This window comes from Gopherus flavomarginatus, chromosome 5, assembly GCF_025201925.1.
Source record: "Gopherus flavomarginatus isolate rGopFla2 chromosome 5, rGopFla2.mat.asm, whole genome shotgun sequence".
NCBI classification, from domain to species: domain Eukaryota; kingdom Metazoa; phylum Chordata; order Testudines; family Testudinidae; genus Gopherus; species Gopherus flavomarginatus.
The window spans coordinates 22,412,477-22,433,040 of NC_066621.1; the positions used below are offsets into that span (position 1 = coordinate 22,412,477).

The 20,564-nt window shown below is 47.0% G+C and overlaps 1 protein-coding gene across 1 annotated transcript in view; it reads left to right on the plus strand.

Annotated features, from left to right (window-relative positions):
• Nucleotides 1–20,564, plus strand: part of PKP1 (plakophilin 1) — a 68,112-nt gene that overhangs the window by 24,999 nt on the left and 22,549 nt on the right. The window contains exons 4-5 of the mRNA XM_050956170.1: nucleotides 1,451–1,551; nucleotides 13,110–13,516. Coding sequence (XP_050812127.1) covers nucleotides 1,451–1,551; nucleotides 13,110–13,516 — 508 coding nt within the window. The remainder of the gene's footprint in view (nucleotides 1–1,450; nucleotides 1,552–13,109; nucleotides 13,517–20,564) is intronic.

Consider the following 20,564-nt stretch of genomic DNA (forward strand, 5'->3'; position numbering starts at 1 on the left):
AACAAATGCCTGTTTCTGTAACACAAAATGTTTCATGGAAACGTATGGAGTTCAGTGAACTTTAGATGAACTGTAGGCAGTTTTCCATCAGAAATCCGCCAGGTTTCCTACCAGCTCAGGGATGCTGAGCCAAGGTCTTCCAGAGTCTGCAACTCTGGGACAGCCAGCCATGCAGACTGGCCTGGGGCTGTGGACACCAAGGCTTCCAGGCTCCCTAACCCAGAGCTGGGAGCGCTTCAGCCAAGGCTCCCAGGGTTTCTTGGCTTCTGGTTCCCCATGAGCCAGACTGGCAGAGAGCCTAGAAGCTCTGGCAGCCACGACTGGGCCAGGGACCACAGAGCTTGGGCTTCCAGGCTCAAATTTCTTTTGTAATTTTCAAAATGAAGTGTTTTCAGATTTCTCTTCCGCGTGAAATTTTGAAATTCTGCTTTTTCATTCTGAAATGGAACAAATTCTTTTCCAGAATTTTCGGTTGAAGGGAAACTCCAGTTTAGGACCATCTCTACTAAGAGATGAAGGGGCTACATTTTCAAAAGTGCCCGCTAATTTGGGTGCTCACATTGAGATGCTTTGGGCTTGATTTTCAGAGGTGTTGAGCACCTAGAACTCCCATGGAATTCCATCATTTGGAGCCAGTGGGTCTTTACATTTCTGTAAATCAGGTCTCATTTTGGGCACCCATAATTAGTGGGCACTTTCAAAAATGTAGGTCTTATTAACTCTCACTGTATTGTGCTGTCACATGGTGCAATGGAGTTCCAGCTTGGAGGATAGTTAATACTTCTTCTAATCTTTGTTCTTTATGATCAATGTGACCTCATATAAAAGGCTTTTGGAAGGAAAGAGAAATTGGAGAAATGAAGCAAGGATTCCCTTACTAGAGTTTGCCAGTGGGAGGTAGATGGAAAGAGGTTTTACACAGCAGGGCTGGTCAGTTATAGGCTGTTGAGAAGTTCATGCTTCTAGGCTGGGTTATGCGGTGGCTGATTATAAAACCTGCAGAGTTTCCTCTTGATCTAAGAGATTTGGATAAGGACAGAACCGAACCTCTAAACTCCATTTCCACCACCATCAGCTAAGCGCCAAAGTGGGTCTCCTTAATTCACAATGACTAGCTGAAATTCATGGGACTGCTCTCAGAGCAAGGCACTACCCAGCACAAGAAAGGGTGGAAGAATCTGGTCCTGAGAGGTGACTGGAAGGTTGGATCACCCCTCTCCTGCCCTTTATTCCTTTCTGAATGACTATTCAGAAGGGGCTTCTAGCCTTATGCAGCCATGTCCATTGAGAGAGGACTTCTCTGCCCCCGATTTATGATATGTCCATTGTCCTTCTCTGGTGGCCAGTGGGGAAGACTTTGACCCATCAAAGAACAAAGAACTCCATGTCCCACATGCAAACCACATAGAAGCTTAGCTTTCCATTCCTAATGTTGTTCTTCTGCTTGCAGGTTCCATGTATGATGGTTTGGCTGATGGCATCAACTATGGGACTGCCCGGGGCAGCTATTATACCAAAGCCCAGACAGGAAACAGCAACTGGGGGTATCCGGTAAGGTGTTCTTTTCTCTGTACCTTGCTGTTGGGGTGTTCAGAGAGCAACTCTCAGCATGAGAGTCCATAGGAATGGACTGCTGGTCAATGTGGAGAGCCAATGGTACCGTAGAGACAAGAGTAAGATGGACATCAACAGCCTCCAGATGTTCTAGGCAGGCGAGGGAGGAAGTTACCTTGTTCCCTAAGAACGGAGGTAACAAATTTGTTTGGGCAGTGCAACAAGCCTGGGTCTCAACAGTCCACAATCTGGATCAGAACTTCGCTCTGCCGCTGGGTGGATGGTGTGGAGCCATTACAGGGGTAGGTTCAAGAAAACTTGTTTCTGACACTGGCTCTAGTATTTTGCTTCGGGCTCATCTCTGCAAATAAGGGAAAGATTCAGCGACAGGTGTGTGGGGGATAGGTAAGAAGGTCTCACTTAAGCTGTTGCCCCGCCTAATTGCTCTGACTGAAGAAGAAACACTGCATTTCAGAGCCCTCTATTTAGCAAAGCTGACGGCACTGAATCCAGAATCACCTGTGTGGTATTTTCAGCACCCTACAAAGCCCGGTGATACTTTTCTGTGATTTGGCCATTGCTTAAAAACACCCTGGGGGTGCGGCTGGCAGTTTGGGGATTTAGATCTTCCCTCATTTAGCTTTGTTCTTGCTCCTTCTCTAGTTCTCGCACGTTTGCTGTAAATGCTGTGTCTTTGGCTGGTAAAAGCCAAAGGCTGGTTACAATTTAGATGCCAGTTCATATCCTCTCTGATTTGCTTTGTTGAACGATCCTCCATATCCCCTAGCCAGCACCAGCTGAACGACAATAGCTGTGGTCACCATGACTGTGTATCTGACCTGAGTGGCGACTAACAATGAACTCACGGGTCGGATCCGAACGTAAACCTATCCCCAAACTCAGAGCTGGTTAGAGTTAGGACTTAGGGTTCAGGGTCACAGAGTCCTCTTGGAAAAAGGCGGATGAGATGACTGGGAATGATCAGGGCCTCCGTGTTACATCTCCCAAAAATGGCACCAGCAATAGTGCAGTGCCCCCTAGCATTGCAGCTGAGCACTATTTCACTATTGACCTGGCCATTCCCTGAAGGTCTCTTCTCCAGTTGCAGACCAGGGGTACAGTTTCTCAAAGTGGCCGAGTCCAATAGCCTTTCAGTGAGGGTCCTAAGTTCCTTGGTCACTTTTGAAAACGGTACTGAGTCTTTGGGTACATTGGTGATTTGAAAATGTAATCCCAGGCCTAAATCTGCTTGGGCCCGTGAGATTGCACACTACATGCAGACAGGGGAACTTCTTTTTCCGTTCTGTTTGCCCCCTAGAGGTATTAAAGGAATGCAAACACCACCACCACCATCACCTGTTTTCAGCTAACTGTGAGCTCTATCTGCAAGTTTGCTTGAAACTCAAAATGTCTAGACTCTGTTATGCAGGTGTGTCTCCCATTTGCATTTCCTCTACTTTAAGAAATGGAAAAGATGGCAATAATAAGATCTAATTTTGTTTTTGAGGGGCAATTTCCTTAACACCTTTCATGTCTTGATTGGAATTGTCATTTCTGTGAAGTCTTAAAAAGTTTTTGAGCTAGCAGGGCAGTGATAAGAACATGGCATCACTTACGGTTTTGCACTGAGTCCTGACAGTTGGGACAGTGATCCATTATAATCCTTGCAAGCCTTGATTGTCTCTCCCCAGAGTATGAGAAGTACTAAAGGAAATCCTTCTCTATCCTCTACCACAAGATATGGTCCCTGCCCAGAAGAATTTGCACTCTAAATATTGTTCTTGTTGGTAGGTGACCTTGAATTCTAACCAGTGTCTCTTTGGTGATAAGAGAGGTTTTCTAGGCCCATGGTTTGCATGTTACTGATTTATTCTCTTTCCTCTGCAGTTTTCTTTACCTGGAGAACCTGCATTGTCGCTCCTGGGTTTTCCCTTGTATCTCATTTTACTACGTGATGCACTCTCGATAAGTGTGTGTGATCATGTCCCCTGCTAATGGCTGGCACACATAGATAAAAGCCTGCATGTTATTTATTAATAAAGACCAGATTTTGATATCCTCACTCCTGCTGTGTAGTACCTTGCTCTGCACTTGGCCCCACTGAAATTGGTTGGACTGCTCATGGAATATGGTAGTATTCAACCCGTGTGAGGGCATCAGAACTTGGCCCTATAGGCGCTCTCCTTTGGTGTTCCCTTGGTAGAGGCTTTTGATGATGAAAGTCCTGGGTTCTATCCCTGCTGATGACCCATGGTACAACAGCTGTATATCGGATTGTTCTAACAGAGAGAGGACCCATGTTTAGGTGAATGTGGGCCCTTCTGTATGTTCCATCATCGCACCATAGGCATGGTGAATTGTGTGAGCTCATTTCACTGATGGCTGCATGGAGCCACACCACACAGTGAGGTCTGAGTCACACACCGGGAGCCTGCGAGAGGCCTTTGCAGGTACTGTACGCACCTGCAGGCATCTTGCATGTCAGTCCTGAACCTAGAGGTTGCCACCACTTCCCCAGCTTGGTGACCACAGACCTATTGACAGCAAGAGACTCATCCATGCTGCAGCTGTTGTACTGAAGAGGCAATGTACCAGCGTCTGACCCACATTCCGAAAGGGGAAGGAATGCTTGGAGCAGAAGCCCCATATTATAACTAGCAGAGCAAAAGACCCTTATACGCCCATGATTGCCTTTCTCTGCCAATGTTGCCCTCCTCCCTAGTTTTTTCTTTTACATTAATGTTTTGGGGGAATGCAAGGTGCTGGATTGGCAGTCCTAGAGGCTGGAGTGCTCTGCTTATCCATGAATGCATACATACCAGACAGCAGAGTGCTCTGTCTCTGCAAATGAGACAGATAGCAGCTGGCCATCCTATGAAAGAGGCCGTAAGTCGGTGTCTATAGAATCATATAATATTAGGGCTGGAAAAGACCTCAGGAGGTCATCTAGTCCCACCACCTGCTCAAAGCAGGACCAATCCCCAGCTAAACAATCCCAGCCAGGGTTTTGTCCGTGACCCATTAACTCTTTGGTCTGTCTGATGATGATGCTAACAGGAGGTAGATTAGTGCCTGTTATTACACTAATGAGTAAGTGCCTTTTTGTGACACTTCTCCAGTAGGAACTGTACTGAGACCCTCAAACTCATTACATTTGTGGGAGCAGTTGGTGCAGGAAGTGGCAGAGCTCCAGCTACCAGCTTTCTTCCAGCAGAGTCCCCCTGCTCAGACTGAGTTCTCCACCAGCTGCAGTGCAGAATGGGCCTTAGCAGACCATGGAATATGGTTTTGTTATCCCCAATCCTGCACTCTCTCTGCAGGCAAAATTTCCCCCTGACTTCATCAGGAGTTTTGCCTGAGTTAGGATTTCAGGATCAAGGTTGTTATTTGTTGCTACTGAAACATCTGTGGAGAAAAAAGGATGCTTGGGGCATATTTCTTAAAGAAAAAGGAATTTTGTTTGTTTCATACAGCCACAAGCCCGAGCACCTGGATCCGTGAGTCCAGATCCAAGGTTTTGCATCCTTCAGAATAGCCATGAGTTTAACAATTGCTTCCCTGGCCAATGCAAGTTGAACCATCACAGAACTAGATGAAAGTTGCCTCTCTGCCTGTGACAGAGAAGCAGCTTCCAGAAGTGCATGGGAGGGGATGAGCGTCTCTGGAGAAGCAATATATTTTTGCTGCTTTTGCAAATGTTCTCCTTACTGCGCTGTGTTAAAAGGCAGCAACCACTGCATTTCACAAGCAAGATCAAGGGTGTTCTCCACCCGTCACCCAGGGTGGGACCCAGTCATATTTCATTGCCACAGCTTTCCCCTGCGGCCTGGGAGAGACTCAGTCTCGACATGTTTATATGGCATCATTTCCTTTTTGCTGTCTGCTGCTCTAGAAATAAACAAACTGGTAGTGAGTAAAATAAAATAAATCAGAGCTGGGTAATAGAGAGTGCATTCTGAGGTGCAGAATTCAGAAACACCCAGCCACTGGAGTGTGTGGGTGGGTGGTGTTTTGTAGTTGAAAAGCAAATCAGGAGATCTGGGTTCAATTCCTGGTGCTGGCATTGACCTGCTGTGCAACCCTGAACAAGTCACCTTGCCTCTCTGTGCCCCAGTTTCCCCATCTGCTCAGTGAGGATCACTTTTAGTAAAGTGCTTTGTGGTCTGTGCATGAAAAGCACAATAACAGGACTAAATGTTGTTAACCATAATAATAATGAATATTGTTATGTGACTCACCATGACTCAGTTTCCCCATCTGTAAAATAGGGATAATGATACATATTTACTTACCCCCTGTGGGTTTTATGTGACTTAATTAATGATCCCAAAGTGCTTTGCAATCCTGGGCTGAGGAATGGTGCTCTGGACACGCTTGTTAATTTAGATGTGGGTGGATTTTCTGCTTGTGAAGGAAAGGGATTGACTCCTGGGCTGGTCAGGGAAATTATGACTCTGAGAGCTCCTCTACCTTTGCCCCTCAGTCTCCTTCCTCATTGTATTTTTGTATGGATCAATGGCCCCTAGGGACTAAGCTTGGATTTCTAAGTTCGTTTTATAGGAGTGATGAGAATTTCAGACTCAAACTCAGGGCCCTAGCAGGATGCGAGGGACTTCCATTGAGTCAATGAGACTAGGAGGACCTCAGCTTTCCAGAGCTACATGTTTAGGCAGTATTGCAGTAGATCTTGTGCTCTGCTGGTAGGGACTGTAGGAAATTCTGAATTCACCGAGTGAGCCTGTACTGCTCAGGGAAGGGCAGGGCTGTGCAGAGCTGCTGTAGGAAAAGCAGAACGTCTCACAGTGAGATTGTGGTTGTGCTTTCGTATGGAGCTTTGCAAAACTTGCAGTGCAGAATGAGTCATGATTTTCTGCCTCGTTTCCCATTTTCAGGGGCAATTTCTGGGCTTTGCCAGCCCTGCTCTGCACTCTTAAAAAATAATAAAGCTAGACGTGAGGCTGGAGTAAAACCGTGGGCCAACAAACAGCCACAAGCTTTGGAGAAGTTCAGATCCCATTATTATGAACTTGGGACCTATGGTAGGTGTGCGTGGAAAGTAGTGATTTATTCCCCTTTGTTAATCCTCAAATAAGCCTGTTCCCCATAAGAAGTGCTGGAACATCTAGCTTCACCCAGGTGATACTAACGTAATGGAAAGAGGAAAAATAACATGATTCTTGCTAAGTGGAGAACATAAGAACAGCCATATTGGGTCAGACCAAAGGTCCATCCAGCCCAGTATCCTGTCTACCAACAGTGGCCAATGCCAGGTGCCCCCGAGGGAGTGAACCTAACAGGCAACAATCAAGTGATCTCTCTGCTGCCATCCATCTCCACCCTCTGACAAACAGAGAATAGGGACACCATTCCTTACCCATCCTGGCTAATAGCCATTTATGGACTTCACCACCATGAATTTATCCAGTTCTCTTTTAAACTCTGTTATAGTCCTAGCCTTCACAACCTCCTCAGGCAAGGAGTTCCACAAGTTGACTGTGCGCTGTGTGAAGAAGAACTTCCTTGTATTTGTTTTAAACCTGCTGCCTATTAGAGAAAGGGGTCTTGGGTGCATAAACTGCATAATCACATGTTCTTCTCCTGCTCCAGAGTTGGTTCCCCTTAGTCCAGATGGTAAACAAATCATCCTTAATCAATTTTACCGTGCTGCTCATTCCTTTCCCCACAAGATCCCATGGGGCAGCCCGCAGTTTCTGGCCAACGTGAATCAGAGTGCAGAATACCATTACTCAGAGCTACCTTTGGTGCCTGGATTCTCTTATTATATGTTATGATCACCCTGGATCGGATGGACGGATGGATAGATATTAGGTCAAGAACACTGCAGGTGAGGCATCAAGCCCACACTTAAAGTTAATTAAGTGATCAATTTAGGTACATTTTAGAGGAAAAAACTGATTCAGACACATTCTTTGGTGACCTGTACACTCTGTCTGATTCAATGTGAGCATGTGTGTGTACACATGAGCAGTCGTCATCTTGGGTGACTGTAGAAACCAGTGGAATTCTCAACCAAGAAACAGCACATGATAAAGGAGAACCAGGGTAATTATAACCAGCACATTCTCTCTCTGTGTCCCTTCCCTGCTCCTTTTCTCCCACCCCATATTATTGGGTCTGGTTCCAGGAGGGGCTTCATGAATGTTCTTTACATTCATTACATTGTATATCTCCTTTGCGCAATCAATGTTTACTGTAATTCACGAATATATTTTGGTCCTCTCTTTGCTATGACCAGGAAACTGGCATAGGTGGGGAAACAGCTGGTGATACTGTGCTCAGATATGTATATAACCACTGTTTATTTTAGATAGAGATCCAGACTGCTCTGTGATCCTAGTGCTAGAGCCAGCCAGAATTTTTCAGGCAAACAGTTTATTTGCTGAAAAAAATCCAGCTTTGGTTCAAGTGAAACTATTCATGTATTTGGATCAAATTGAGCAAATACTTTTTGTCTCGGGGGAAAAAAATGAACAAGTCAAAATGTTTTGTTTTGACATTTTCTAAATGAAATGTTTCAACTCTTTCATTTTGAAATGAACTTTCATTTAGAAATTTAGCTAGCCTTGTTTTAAACAAACCAAAGGTAACCCCCCCCCAAAAAAAAAACGGGGGGAGAAAACTATTTTCGGTCGAGTGAAACAAACAATTTTTGTATTTTTCAGTTCAGCCACCAAACTGAAAAAGCAGTTCTTTGCTCAACTCTACCTAGGGCAGATCCAGAGTCCAGTGTAAATGAGAGGGAATTTGACCCAGTCTTTTGGCCCAGTTGTCCTCTTCTCTCCATAAATCTGGTGTAGGGGAGTCGAGAATCAGGCCCTGTACTCAGCAGCGTTCCCTCTCTCACTTGTGCCAGCTGTTGATTTTTTAATATTCTCCCCACCTGGCCCTAAGCCCCAGATCAGTGTGACAGCAGAGGACATTCCGCTTGGTTAGGAAACTCCATTCAACTGTAAAGACCAGTTCTTAGCTGAAGGAGGCCTGCTGGAGCCTACTTAGCTGGGATTTGGCCCCCATGTTCATCCTGAGAGGCGAGGAAGGAACGCCTCAGCAGGATGTCACTCTGCATCCAAGCTGGAGAAATATCTCCTCCATCCCTGCAACTTGAGTTGACTGACGTAGGCGTGCAGGCAAGATGACCTTCCCCTGTTGCTTGTTGGAGCGGTTCAAAGGCAGGGCTGGTGAGCTTATGAGTTTATCAGGGAAGCCAGAGCAATTCCTCGGTTTGGAGGGGACCCTGTTGCTTTTATGGTGGACATGCTCATTCCTCAGTCAGAGTTAGAATACAGGGTGTAATGAACCCGCCAACCAGCAGCTCTTTCTCTTTATGGTGTTGCCTTCCACTAAGGAGAAATAGTAGGACCTAGGGAAGGGTGGAGGGTTTTGATCATATGATTCAATACAGGCCTCTTACAGGATCAGCACTGATGGGCTAAGGGGTCTAGACTAACGGTTCCTGATAATAAGTGGCTCTCTTAGCTACTCTGGAGGTCTGAGCAAGCTGCCTGCAAGAGGTGTTATCCTCATAATATGCCTGCTAGTCAGCAGAAGTTTGAATTCAAGCTGGGGACTGGGTGGCAGGACGCAAATGTCCTTTGCCTTTGAACAAACACAAACCTGCTGTGGACGTACTACTCGAATGCACAGCACAGGACCCCTGGCATCTCAGAGGAGAACTCTGTGTGCAATGAAGAAAGTGCTATACATGTGCGGGAGGGAAGTGGGTGTGTAACAGAGGATCTTAAACTGGGGGTCAGAATCTCTCAGGGGGTCACGAGGTTATTACATGGGGAGTCGTGAGCTGTCAACCTCCCCTTCAAACCCTGCTTTGCCTCCAGCATTTATAATGGGGTTAAATATATAAAAAAGTGTTTTTCATTTATAAGGGGGGGTCGCACTCAGAGACTTGTGATATGAAAGGGGTCAGCAGTACAAACGTTTGAGAGCCCGTGGTGTATAAGACAGATTCTAGTAACAGCTTCAGCAAGGAGTATCGGGTTAGTATTGCACCAGAGAGCCTCGCTGAGTAGCAGCCCTGTGACAACTTCCATCAGCCAGTGGTGGCCGTGTGGGGGAAGACTTTGCTGTACCCAGTGGCTAATGCCACCCATGCACCAATAGTCAGTGGCCCCAGGGAGCTGGCCTTTGACCAAAGCCATCTCAGTATTACATTTTACATGGATACATCATATGTAGAGATGGGACCCTCTCTTGGGAAGATTCTAGCTTCTAGGAATGATGCAGTTAGAGTGGGGTGAGGCTCTGACATCTCAGGAGTGGCTTGGATCATTCTCTCTCTGCCTAGCCATGATCACCTTTGCTCTGTGCAAGCTCTCAAGGATACATGATCTCTATGGGCTGGGTGGAATAAAGAAGCAGCAGGTTGTTAGACTGAGCACCCCCCTACACACACCCTTGCTATGGCTTCCCTTTATGAGTCAGTGTCAGGTTTGACTCTGCTAGGATCATTTTGAGGAGCTGTCAGCAATTTGCAGAGATGTTGAGCCCTTGGGGCCTTTGTTGCAGCCATTCAACTATCTATTATGTTTCCATTAAGGACTTAACATATTATTGATGTGAAGCTGCTGTTTTTCTTGTCAATGTGTTCACGTCAGGGGCCTGCCGAGAGAGCAGATGAGGGGAGGTGTGTGGATGGGGGGCGTGTGCATGCTGTTTGTCTTGGTGTGTATGTCATGGGGAAATTATTTCATCCTGCATTTTAGCATGGCTGGCAGGCGGTTGTTGTTTAGCTGATAAACTCTCTCTCCTCCCCACTGTCCTTGGAATGGCAAATTCCAGCTTATTGCCTTTTTTGGGAAGACTCTTTTCTGGTAGACAATGAGCCCTCACCAGCAAGTCAGCACAGCTCCGATCTGGGCGAGGCAGGGTAGTTGGGAAACCTCTTGCACACTCCTGGAAAACAGCTGCTGTGTGGTGAGAAGCTCATTACCGAAGCCAGCGCATGAGTTTTCCTGCAGATGCTGCCAGCTGCTGGGCTGTTCCCATTCTAGACCTCGTTCAAGTGGCACAGCCCTAGCTGTTACCTGAGTGTTGCTGTGGATGGTATGGGCCTGATGCAAAGCCTTTGGAGGTCAGTGGAAAGACTCCCACTGACTATGGATCAGGCCTTATGTGCAGGTAGAACAGAGGCCAAAGCAGAGAAGTGAGTCTCTCAACAAATCCGCTCAGCACCTATGTGTAAGGTAGGATGAGAGTTCATAAGGTAAACATCTGCAGCTGCTCTGTTCTGAGCTGGAGGGCAATATTATAGCCCCACTCTCAACCACAGATGCTGAGTTCAAGGCCTGAGTTTCCAAAGGAGCCCTAATTTATATGGGTGCTGTAGCTTATCTCATCCCAGAATTCATAGGGAGGGTTTGGATGGGGGCCCATGACAACGGTTCATCATCCCCAGTTCCTCTTTGCTGTAGCTGACCAGTAAGTCATCTCTTCCCCTCCCCTTTTCTCTCAGGGCACACCGGGCCAATGCTTGGCTTAGCTAGAGGAGGAACAGGAGGAGGCAGAGAAAGGGAGCACTCCCTTTGTTCAGTAGAGTGCAGTTCACTCCACTCAACTGGGGCGTGTTGAATTAGGAACCCTGCCTAATGGGGGTGTCCTGAGAGGAACTGGTTTGACCTTCATGCCACTCAGTGCTGGTTGGCCAAATTTTGAAGACTTCTGTTCATCTTTTGTGGGAGTTTGCCTGGGTTAGGACTGAGTGAACATGAAAACTAGATTCTGTCCTCAGTGATGCTGAGTCACTCCGGAGTCACTCCAGATTTATACTGCTGGAACTAAGAGCAGCGTTAGTCCCACAGAAGGATCTCAGGGTGTAGCTTCCCAACTTCCATGAGCATTTGTAGGGATGAGCAAGGAGCTCAGGGCCTGGCCCTGTAACTACTGCCATTGGGGATTTAAGAGAAGGAGCCAGTGTCAAAGACAGGCACTGGCCATGGCCATCGGGGTAATGTGTCTTGCAGCTCTCCCTGCCCAGGGGCTCAGACACAATGGTGATGGGCATGGCAGAAGAACCTGGCTAGATTAGAACAGCACTGAACAGGCAGCGGACAAAGACTCCGTTTTTTCTGGCCTGCAGCATGGCTGCGGGGCCTCCTCACAATACAGCTGTCTTAGCAGCAGCCTTAGTACCCCACTGGCATCTTCTGCTGATCAGGAGAGCTGTGTAACTGGGACCGAAGGCTGTGTCCACATGGGTATCCTGATGACGCAGGTTCCACTGCACTGTAAGAGGAATGGGCCAGGATTTCCAGTGTTGCTAGTTGTCTGTCAGGAAAGCTGCCCTAACTGCTGCCTAGGTTGGTTGGTTTGTTCTTTTTTGCATGGAGTAAAACACCTTAGCGCCCCTCTTTCCTAGCTGGCAACGTTCCCAAGCTATTGCCAAGTGCGGCCCTCTGAGAGGCAGATGCCAAAGTTAGCATCCAGAAGTGATGTTGTTGCAACAGAATCTCAGGCCAGTTCCTGAGCTCAGTTACACTGAGGCAAATCTGGAGTAACTCCGCTGAAGTCACTGTGGATGTGCACCAGTGTAACAGGTCAGAATCGGGCCCATTTCTTTGAACTAAATACGGTGGTGTTTTGCTGGTTTAACCCTGGCATTTCTTAAGAAATTTCATCTTATTGTTCTCAAAACTTCAAACGTTATCATTGTCATGAGCTAGTCATTTACTCCTTCTTTAATGCATAAATCCATCCTATTTTCCCCACATGGACCCCATTTTGGGCCTCCACTGCGGAATTCTCACATACGGGTTAGTGTGTCTGTCAGGGTGGAAGATGGATAAGAAGAGTTGATAAGGACAAAGCAAGCAATGGGAAGGATAGAATAGTGTTAGGGTCAGCGACTGTGATGGGAGGGGGGTGACACGCCTTTCACGTGACATATACACCTGAGCTCCAGACCCCTGGAGTTCATATAAGATCCCATTCTGTGAGAAATGGGACATTTGCCCTGATGCCCTGCCAAATTCTGTTGGGTGGCAGTGTCGCTGCACTCTCTTCAAAGGCTGCCACATTCCAGTCCAGAGGTAGCTGCACGTTGGTGTTAGGTGAGCTGGGTCAGGTGTATACAGAGTTGGTTAAGAGGCTGAGAAGCCTTTGGGATGAATATTAATGCATGGTATTGAGTAAAACTACTAGAAGGTGGGGTAGTTCAGGGGCTAGGGTGCTAACTTGATGCAAGGAGACCAGGATTCAATTCCCTGCAGTGCTCCAGACTCCCTGGGTGAGTCACTTAGTCTCTTTAGCCTCAGTTTTCTAGCTGTACAATGGGGATATTAGCACTGCCCTACCTGGAAGGAGAGAGATGGTAAAGATTGTGCGGTGCTCAGATACTAGGATAATGGGGACCATCAAAGTACCATGAACAGGTCCTACTGTAGTTAATGGGTGGCATGCCCACAGCTTCCATTAAAGCCAAGACTCAGTGTCCCCTCAGGATTTGGCCCCATTTGGTGAACTTCTGGGAGTCACTTCAAGCCCCTTTTAATTGTTGTGTTTCCTGTTTCCTCCCCCTTCAGATGTACAATGGGACCCTTAAAAGAGAGACCGACAACCGGCGCTTCAGCTCTTACAGTCAGATGGAGGGCTGGGGCAGCCGGCACCACAGCAAAGCCGTCGGCAGCCCCACCAGCCCCGGCGGCAACTACTGCCTCAAGAGCAGCAGAAGTGAGCCTGACCTGTGCTGCGAGCCTCCCCGGGGCACACTCAGGAGAAACCAAGTGGGAAACCAGGCAGTGCACAAGGCAACTCTGAACCGCCAGAGCATGTACAGCAGCTGCAGCACCCACCATGGGACCACTAGGAAACCCCTCCTGGATCGCAACCTCTCCTGCCCTTCGGGCAACAAGCCGGATGCGTTGTATGCCCAGCCCGTGACGAGCAGCAGGCAGGATGGGGTGTATGGGCATTCTATGTCCAGCTCCAGGTGAGTTCGCATGTGCCTGTGAGCTCAATGGATTAGCCTAGGACTTCTCTGCAGGGTGAAATCCCTGGAATGCAGGGGCCTTGGTTGAGCGCCTCTCCTGCTCGCCCTGCCACTTTGGGTTCGCGTTCATTTCCCTGCAAAAAAGCACCAGTTTTCATACTGCGAGTCCAATTTCCAAATGGCCAGCTCCCAGGGTCTGATCCTGAGAGGTTCTGGGTACCTGCTGAGTGCCACTGAGTCCCACAGCACTCCTGAACCAAGCCTGTGCTTAGACAGCACTGGTTGATTTCTGCAGGAGGCGAGTAAGGACGAGCAGACGCTCAGAAAGGGCCTCAGGATTTAGTCCAACTGTGAGTTTGTCCAGAAAGAAGACAGAGTGAAAGTACTTCACAATCTGATCCCGAATTATGCTGTGATCTATTCTATTCTGCTCATTCCCTTCCCCTATACACAGTATGCAATCCCATCAGACACTTAAAAGTGTGGTAGGTATACAAGGGGTGGCAGAGGTGCTTCGTGTCCCAAACGTCACTTTCTCTCAAACATCTGCATTCAGAGATCGATGAGCCTAGCTTGTGATCAGGAGATGATGCTCTAAGCCGTGGTGTTCAAACCTGCGTTGTCTCACTAGCCATTTCTCTGTTTGTGCAACACCAGCACAATAGGGCCCTGGTTTATGTGGTGCTGCCTCACTGCATAGAATTAATAATTACAATAAAAAACAGGGATCACTACAGGATCTGCCCGAAAGCCTTGCCTAGTGCAGCCTGAGAGCGTGACGCAGAGGTTGTGAAAATTCCATTTTGGGAGCCAGTTCATTCCCCTTGATCACCGCTGAGTTTTGACTCTTAGCTTTACACACCACTTGTAAATCTCCCTCACTGAAAATTGTCCACAGATGTTTAGCAGGGTCTGAGACTCCATGAGCTGGGCTGTTGGCGATTTGGCTTTATGCAGGCGCAGCCTTTGCTTCTTTTGCATGTGCAAAATGTTACTCAGTTTAGCCACGGCTTTCCTTGTGGCTGGATGGCCCATTCCTCAGAGCATGGTGTTGTGCATTGGCTCATTTCATAAACCCTGTAATTGCTTTGGGATGGAACGCTGCCATTTTCATAACTAGAAGCAATTCACTCCAGTTGCGGGAAGTAGGCTGAGAGGCTGTAGGGTGAAGAAATACCCCCAGTGAACAGTTGCAACAATGAAGATGTTTTCTGCATAAGGTGAAAGTTACCTTTAAATAATTGGTCCCTGCTAGGTAGCTGTTTCCCTACTGAAATTGCTGGTCTACATGGAACTTTTCTCATATGTAGAGTTACTCGTAATTATGGAATGATTTGATTCCTTGAAGAATGGCTGTGGTTTTCTGAAGATTTACTCCAGGGAGAACTGCCCTTGTATCAGAAATGCTCTCCAATGCCAAACATCCCCTGGTTAGGGAGTGGTCCCCTTTGCAGAACCCTCCCAGCTTGGGGTGTGGCTCACCCTGCAGAACTGGTTCTGACTTGAGAGTTGTTTATCATGAAGCGTTAGCTTGGGAGGTGTCATCCTGGTAGAACTGGTTCTGGATGGGGAGTTTAGTCTCTTTTAGAATTGTACCTGGCAGGGGGGGTTGTCCCCCACCATAGAACTAGTTTAGTCTGGGAAGTGGTCTGACTGGTAAAAGTGGCTCTGCCTAGTGAGTGCTGCCCTCTAGAGCGAATTGAGATGAAGGACACTTCCTCTGTGTAGATCGATTAGGGAGTTGTTCCCTTTGAAAAGCCACTCTTGCTTAAGGTAACCAGATGTCCCAATTTTATAGGGACAGTCCCAATATTTGGGACTTTGTCTTATATAGCCACCTATTATCCCCCACCCCCATCCCGATTTTTCACACTTGCTGACTGGTCACTGTACTCTTGTTTGGAGGCTGGGGAGATGAAAACTAGTTCTGATGGGGGTTGTTATTACCCTGGGTCTGGTTGTGGAGTTGTCACCTGTGTATTTATTAGGTTCTGTAGAACTTGTTCTCACTGGGGACATGCCGTCTTTGTAGGACTGCTTCTGGGCTGAGTGCAGTTTGTTGCGGAACTAGATCTGGTTGGAGAGTTCTGCCCCTGGGAGACCTAGGCGGTGTTTTGTTCTTTTGGAAATACAGGTCTTTCTTGGGCATCTGTCCCTATCATTGAGAGGAGGAGTTGTCCTTGAGAAACTGGGCTTGGCTGAGTAATGGTTACTATTGAAGAATTTTCCCTGGTTGTGGCATTGTCCACTATGTACTAGTGGTTCTTAAGGCGGAGTTTTCACCTTGCAGAACCGGGACTGTGTGGGGCGTTATCCTCATAGCAGGAATGTTTTGTGCCAGAGAATAAGTTGTCTGCAATGAAACACTGGCCTTGCTTGTCAGATTGTCTCTCGTGAACAACTGGACATGGTTATGCAGTTGAATAAGTGGTTCCCCACTACAGAACTGAGAGGGCTTGAGGTATTGCCTCCTATGTAGAGCAGGTTCTGTGCAGTTATCCTCTTGCAGAACTGGGTTCTGGTTGGGAAGCATCCTCCCTATTAGCAATCTCTCTAGACTGATGGTCCTCTCCAGAGATAGTCCTGGTTTGGGGGTTCACCACACTACACTACTGGTCTTGTTTTGGATGAATTCTTTTTAGAACTGATCCAGGTTGATGCAGTGTATAGGCAGGCCTTGTACCCCTGAGAAATTGAGCTGGATTGGGGTGTTTCTCTTTTGGAGAACTGTTTACAATCGTGAGTGGTCCTCCTTGTGGAGCTAGTTCTGATATGGGTGCTATCCCTGCTGTAAAACCATTCTTGGACAGAGAATTACCCCTAATTTAGAGCTGGTCTTGTTCTGAATGATCCTGCTAACCCATCTGGTTTTAATTCCATCGGCTGCATCACTCCATTGTTGAACTGGCTGAGGTTGGAGAGGTCTTGCTGTGGAATAGGGTCGGGCTGGGAAAATTAAAACCCATCCTTTTACCTGGGCTTTTCCTCAGTAATTCTGAAGCTACCTTGGTGGGGACAAGTAAATGATACAGAGAAAAGAGGAGGAGGAGAAGTAGTAGTAAGAAGTAAAAGGAAGAAAGGGATGAGAGTTGAATTAAAAAAGAACTACAAGCACATATCACAGTGGCTCTTAGCAAGAGAAGATGGAAAATACTGTCTATTTAACTTTTTGGTATGGCTATGGTTTGCACTTTGGTACCAGGATGCTAGGTGCATTAGAATTGTAAAGCTAGCTGTATTGAGTAATCCCTCGTACAGAACTGGATCTGGTCAGGGCATTATTGTATTTCTAGAACTATTCTTGGTTGTGTGTTTTCTCTGAGTTCCTTAGGAGACAACTTTTCCCCTTCTAAAAATGACCTCTCTCGTGCAGTACTTTCTGCATGGGAGGACTCCACTGATGTACCACTGGTTCTGATTGGGGAATTGCTCCCCTTCCCTATCTGGCTGTGTTGGAAGCGTATTGTCTCTCATAGATTTGGATTTTGGAATTGTTGTTCTTGTAAAACAAAACCTTGTTGTGGGTTTTCCCCTGCTTTGTAGAACTGGTTCTGTTGGGAAAGTTGACCCCTTGTAGAACTTGTTCAGATTTGCTTGTAGAACTTAGTCTGGTTTGAGAATTTTCCCCTTTGAAGACCTGTAGCTTCCCCCCCCCCATACAGCAGGTTCTGGCTGGACAGTTTGCTCTGAAGTTATTAGGCAGACTCAGTGGTTATGTGAATAAAATCTTCAGCTTGTTTAACTCACAGCAGACAATCACCTCTTCACTCACCTTTGCTTCCCCCTTCACCTGGGTGTAAAGTGTGATATTCTTGTTCTAAGCTCTGGGACATGGTGGGACTCACTGGGGGCCCCATGTCCCAGCTCAGAGTCTTTGAGGGCTCAGAACGTGCCTTTTGTTGTGCTTATTCCAATGGCTGTTGCAGCTAGTCAGCTCCCAAGTAGTGCCATTTGCATGTTCCAAAAGCGGAGCTCTTTGCAGTCAGTTCCTCCTCCAGCCGGATGGTGTGTCACTCAGTCACTCATTGCTGGCCACGTTGGCTCAATGATCTGTAGTGACTCTGCCCAGTTAGGAGAAAGCTCCCTTCACTCCAGTGCCACCAGATTCAAAGTGGACGCTATGAGCCATTAGTGAAGGGCAAGCTGTATGTAATGAACGCTAGGAGCAAGGGCATCTTTTGTCCCTCTCCAGCTGGTACACATAAGAGGACAGGAAACTACTTCTGCCACCAGCTAGGGGAGTCCTACCTTTAGCTGAAGCTGTAGAGGCTCTCGCCTTTAGCATTTCAGATCCCACCAAGCTAGGCCAGTTATACCTGCTCCATGATAGCCTCTTTCTTCCGCCTACAGCTGAATGGTGGCGGTAAAGCAAACATGCCAACCACATCTTGAAAGAAGATCTCAGTGGACCTCCAGCATTATGGCTGACACTGTTCCCCTTCCAAAATTCAGTGCATGCTACAGCTCAGGTCCAGCAGTCCTCATGCTAGGGAGGGTCTGCGGGCACCAGAACTCACCTTTTTGTCCTTACAAAGAACACGGAGTCCCTCTCTGGCAGGCTAAGATACATCTGCTGGGTACACCTCAAAATGTGTGGCTGTCGGTGGTAACGGCATGTGGTGACCCACTTGCCCCCATTGGTCAGCATCTCATGGAGTAAATGCTTCAGCACCTCAGAAGTGACAGCAGGTGTGGGCATGACTGTAAGTTGTATAGAGAATAACAGACAGAGGAGCACTGGAAACCTGAGCTAAAGGAAAGGGCCACGGGTATCAGACTGGATGCTATGGAATAAGCAGCAAAGCTGTTGACTCGAATGGGATCCTCTGGACTTGTTGCCTGGCCAGAATCCAGTACAAAGCCTGATACATTCATCACTGTCCATGTATGGCTATCACGAGACATCCTGGCAATGCTGCCAGGGCTGTACTGTGCTAGCCTGGCCTGCATGGGTTGTGCCTGAAGCACTGGGTGCACTGCCGCTGTAACCAAGACAATATAAATTGTTCTTAAAAGTTAGAGCGCAACACCTCACTGATCTGTTATATCCAGCGTTGTAGACTAGTCTCTGATGGAGGTCGTGGTGCCTGATATAACTCCTTTCTGGAGATGACTGAAGAGAGGTCAATAGCAGGGAATGTATCTATCCTCCCTGTCCAGGCTGATGGAACCATGGGGCAATACCAAACGTGGAGCCTAGCCCTGAGTCGTTCTTCCCTGCTGTAAACTGCCTCTGCAAATGACCATAGTTCGGACTGTCAGCACAAGTAATCATGGCCTGGTCCACTAGAGGCCAGAGTTGCCTGAAGTGTTTATCTGTTTCCCAAAGGTAGAGTGATGCCTCTGTTTGTTATGACATCCATCACAGTTGGCCTGACGGGGGTTCGTACTGCAGTCGTTCATGACAGGAAGAAAACTGCCTCCTTTCAGTGTCTTGTGAATAGCACATTGGAGTTCATCTCTCAGGTCTTTAGCTCTCAAACCATTGAAACAACTTGCCAACAGTGACAGATTCTAAGACCAGAAGGGGCCAGTATGATCATCCAGTCTGACCTCCTATATGACACAAGCCATAGAACTTCCCCCAAAATAATTCCCAGAGCAGATATTTTAGAAAAACGTCCCATCGTGGTGGATTCCCCATCACTGTCAATTTTTTAATCAAGATGGGATGTTTTTCTTAAAGATCTGCTCTGGTTCAAAGCATGTATTATTTTGGGGAAATACATGTGTTGTACAGGAGGTCAGACAGGAAGATCACAGTGGTCCAATCTGGCCTTGGAATTTATAAATCTATGAAGAATGGAAGGGAATCCGCCTAGCTAGCTGCCTATGGTGCCAAAGCTTCAACAGTAATTATTTGGGTGGATCAAAGATGAGTGACAATACTCTGAGCCATATTTGAATTCCTAATGGTTGTGGAAAGGTGCTCAGTGCAAAGGGTTTTGAGTCATATGTTAGGAATCATTGGGCTTGTGGATATTATCTTCTCTGTAATGGTTTTTAATAAACCATGAGCAGTGGCTTTCCTAGCTCCTCCCTGCTCCTTTGTCCCCAGGGCCCCTAGACTCTCAATAACAAAGAAGAAAAGTTTCCATTCTGCTTAGTTGCTCTGGTTGTAGAACTTAACTTGAGCAAGGAGTTGTTCCCTCGGATGAATTCCCCTGGAGAAAATGGATTCTGGTTGCTGACCCTTTCCACTGTGGAACTGGACCTGGTTACAGAGATTTTCCTCTATGGTTCTGGTTGGGGACAGATTTGTCACCCGGGGAAATGCCTGTGTGGGGAGTTGTCCTTGCAAAACTGACCCTGATGGGGAACTTGCCTATAAAAATTGCCCCTGTGTTGAGAACTTCTAGAACTGGATGCCATCATCAGAGCCGCCATCACAGCTGACACTCATCGTCTGGTATGCTCAGCAGAATGGCCAAAGATTGAATGATCCCCGGAGATAGAACTTTCTTCTCCTAGTCAGCATGGATACAGTGGAGGGAGCAACTTCTCCTGCCACAGCTCAGGCTGCGCCTGTTCTGTTTGTGGAGGGAGGGCTTCAGTTCCAAAGCTACCATCAACCTGGTAGAAATGGTCAGAATGGACTAAATAAAATGACACCATCCTGAACCTTCACCAAAATATGGCCCAAAGCAAACATCTTCTGAGGTTCTGAAGGTTCAAAGTCAACCGTTCCTGCCCCCATTTTATGAGAGACTGACTTTGTTTCTAGCTTAATAACAAAATCTCAGCAAGAGGGGCTATCCTTTATGGGGAAACCCTATAGAACTTAATAGAGATGAAACTATTAAGGTACCATGGAAGTTACTCTGGACAGTCTATACAATGTGATAGAGAATGACACTTTTCTGTGGATTGTTTAATAGAATTTAATGGAGGATCGTCTCACTATATGGAATTTCATAGGTTAATTTAAAAATTCCGTAGAAAAGATATAATTCTCTTTAAGAGTCTGCTGGATTTTCCCATCAGGGATATTCCCTCCATGTGCTGAAACCAAGAAACATCCAGTTCCCAAAGACACAATATCCTGACA